Consider the following 1,578-nt stretch of genomic DNA (forward strand, 5'->3'; position numbering starts at 1 on the left):
ATACGTTTCCATTCCATCCCTCGTCGATGGCGTCTCCATGGCAAAGAGTAGTAGAGCGGTGACCAAAACACTGCGTTTGCCTACGTTGCCTATGGCGACAGTGGCATAATGTGGCACAATCAGCTGGCCGCCGCCTGTGGCATGTAAATAAACAGAAATCCGCATTTATCAAAAGAATATCGGAGCAAGAGTTTATCTGAAACAGTAGAAATAGACCCACAAATCAGAGCTGCAGGTCGACATGGCCATATCCTAGATGGGTGTGCTGTGTGCCAAGCTGCGCCGCTACTCCTACTCCTTCTGCTGCTGTGTTAGGGGCTTGCCGATACCCGAAGAGTTCCAAGTGCTGCTTCTGGGACCCGCGGGCAGCGGCAAGACGGAGCTGGGCCACCGAGTGAGCGGACGAGAGCGCGACTGCGATGATATGAGTCCCACCAACGGAGTGCGATGCTACCGCATGGATTCGGCGGGTGTGCAGCGCGAGGAGTGCGCTGTGAGGCTGCAGCTTACGGAGGTCGGTGGCAATGCAGAAATGCAGCGCCTGTGGAAGCACTACTACGCGGCCAGTCATGCACTGATCTACTGTTTCGATCTCGGTTCGGGCATGGAGGAACTGGAGGACACGTTTGCGCTGCTGCGCATGTGCCTCCAGGGCACGGCTCTGGACGGAAAGCCTGTGCTGCTGGTGGCCAAGCGACACCGCGATGGAGTGCAGCTGTACGACGTGGAGCACACCTTTGGACTGGACCAGCTGGCACGCTCCTGCGGCTGCCCCCTGCACATCTGCCACATGGACGACGCCAGCAATCTGGAGCACGGAATCGTTTGGCTGTGCCGCCAGCTAGTGGCGCGGCGTCCCATGCTCGAGAAGCGCGTCCGCTACGACGTTAACATGCAGGTTATATTCGACTCCAAACGTACCCACTTTACCTTCCTCACCTGAGCTTGGTTTTCCTCCGCAGGTCTGGCACCGACGCAAGAAGTCACTCCTTTCCAGCAGCAAGCTGGCCCAAGTGCATCGCGGCCGTTTCCGTCGCCCTCACAGAAAGGTAGCCCATCCTTAGAAAGGATTTTTCGTGTAAATATTTATGTGTAACTTTGAACTCCACAGCTCTGGCCCGCAGTCGATGGGGCTAATCAGGCAACGGCGCGTCCCAGTACGGCTCCGCCGACCGTTTTCTTGGTTCGCTTGCGACAAGAGGCAGCTCCAAATACAGAGCAAGCGGCCCCTTAGGTTTCTGCCACGTGTCCGGATCCCATGTGCCAAAAGTGCCATGTATACATAGGTCTTAAGCAGCATTTTACGGTTAAGATTTAAGTAAAAATGTAATTTAGATAATTTCTCGCCTTTTCAATTGACTCTGTCTAATCGGAAAATAGCGTGCGGAGCACTTTTCACACTTCGCAAAATTCTTACGATATAAAAACAGTTGCTAATGAGCTTGTGAAATTCTAAAATGAGTTGCATTAAAAATTGTAATGCGAGGAAAAACATTTGCTAATGTTATTAGTTTCTGTACGTACAATATCCATTATATCGGAATATTATTTTCGTATGACTTTATATATGTACATATT

At 51.8% G+C, this 1,578-nt stretch overlaps 1 protein-coding gene across 1 annotated transcript; it reads left to right on the plus strand.

Moving 5' to 3' along the window:
• Positions 1-256: 256 nt before the first annotated feature.
• LOC111070227 (ADP-ribosylation factor-like protein 3) lies at positions 257-1,258 on the plus strand. Its single transcript, XM_022360618.2, has 3 exons — positions 257-898; positions 963-1,049; positions 1,112-1,258. The coding sequence occupies exons 1-3, from the start codon at positions 257-259 to the stop codon at positions 1,232-1,234; spliced, it is 852 nt and encodes a 283-aa protein (XP_022216310.2). The 3' UTR covers positions 1,235-1,258.
• The last annotated feature ends 320 nt before the right edge of the window (positions 1,259-1,578 follow it).

This window comes from Drosophila obscura, unplaced genomic scaffold, assembly GCF_018151105.1.
Source record: "Drosophila obscura isolate BZ-5 IFL unplaced genomic scaffold, ASM1815110v1 contig_28, whole genome shotgun sequence".
NCBI classification, from domain to species: Eukaryota; Metazoa; Arthropoda; class Insecta; order Diptera; family Drosophilidae; genus Drosophila; species Drosophila obscura.